The sequence below is a fragment of the Salvelinus sp. IW2-2015 genome, unplaced genomic scaffold (genome assembly GCF_002910315.2).
Source record: "Salvelinus sp. IW2-2015 unplaced genomic scaffold, ASM291031v2 Un_scaffold1878, whole genome shotgun sequence".
Taxonomy (NCBI): Eukaryota; Metazoa; Chordata; class Actinopteri; order Salmoniformes; family Salmonidae; genus Salvelinus; species Salvelinus sp. IW2-2015.
Window position 1 is genome coordinate 302,393 of NW_019943241.1, and position 1,472 is coordinate 303,864.

At 37.6% G+C, this 1,472-nt stretch overlaps 1 gene segment (V, D, J or C); it reads left to right on the top strand.

The window, feature by feature from the left end:
- The first annotated feature begins 228 nt into the window (after nt 1–228).
- On the top strand, nt 229–804 carry LOC112072280 (T cell receptor alpha variable 3-like). The segment is given in 2 exon segments: nt 229–268; nt 456–804. Coding segments are annotated over 2 exon segments (378 nt in total).
- Nucleotides 805–1,472: the final 668 nt, after the last annotated feature.

The following is a 1,472-nucleotide window of genomic DNA, read 5'->3' on the forward strand; positions in this document are numbered from 1 at the left end:
TCTTCTGTTAGACCACAGTGCCATCAAGTGGAGTCTCTAGTGAATAAATCAAATGTTTTTGAAACGTCTATGACTCTACATAGTCAGTAGTAGGAGCTAGAGTATAAACTCAGGATTAGATTATGAATCCTCAAGATAAAACATGATTCTACCATGAAGATCATAGCCAGTTGATGCTGTGCTTTTCATCAGCAGCTGGTGCTTATTCTACACATCCTGCCATCTACAATGTTGTTCTGTTCACTATTACTCTTCTTTAACTTGAAAGGTAAGTAACTATATTTTCATTTAAACTGAGTGTTATTATGTTGAGAGGTATTTTTTTTTTATCAAAGATTATAAAGAAAATGCACAACATGAAGATGCATGTTTGTTTTTTTGTGCTTTTGAAATTAATTAAATCTTCCATGTGGGTTTAAAGTAATATATATATTATATAATATTTTGTTTTACAGGTCTCAGTTCTGAACAGGTTTTAACACCCTACAGTGATGTTGAAGTGGCTTCAGAAAGGGACAGAGTTAAACTCTCTTGTAACTACTCCTCTGGTGACACTCTTCAATGGTATCGTCAATATCCCAATTCAGCACCACAGCTACTGGTTAAGGAGTATGTGGATAATACACCAGGGTTCACTCTAAATCATGACAAAAAAGCCAAACGTGTGGATCTGGAGATCTCCTCTGCTGAAGTGACAGACTCTGCTCTGTACTACTGTGCCCTGGAGCCCACAGTGACAGGAAACCTGCCAACACTGTTCAAAAACTGCTATCTATTCAAGACGAGGAGCTAAGCTAAGCAAACCTCAGGGGGATATAATTTAGTCTATCATAGGTGAGTGTTACGTCAGTGTTACTGAGAGAGCTGCTGAACTTCAACCATCATGTTCCTCTATCCAGTTGTATTCTTTTCTGCACATGATGAGTTTTCTCAATGTTCATTATAGCCACTGTTTTAACTTCTCTAGGGTAGGGGGCAGCATTCGGAATTTTGGATGAAATGCATGCCCACATTAAACTGCCTGCTTCTCGAGCCCAGAAGATATGATATGCATATAACTCGTAGATTTGGATAGAACACACTCTAAAGTTTCCATAACTGTTAAAATAGTGTCTGAGATAAGATAACTGATTTGGCAGGCGAAAACCTGAGAAAAATCCATTCAGGAAGTAGTTTTTTGGGGGTTTTTGTAGTTTTCTTTTCAATGCCATTACAGTATCCATTGACTTAGGATTCAAATTGCAGTTGCTATGCTTCCACTAGATGTCAACAGTCTTTAGAAAGTGTTTCAGTCTTGTATTCTGAAAAATGAGGAAGTAAGAGCAGTCTGAATGACTGGACCCTAAAGTTTCACGGAGGTTTTTCATGCGCACAACCGAGAGAATGCGTTTCTTGTTTACATTTTATATTGACGACGTTATTGTCCGGTTGAAACATTATTGATTATTTAGGCTAAAAACAACCTGAGGTTT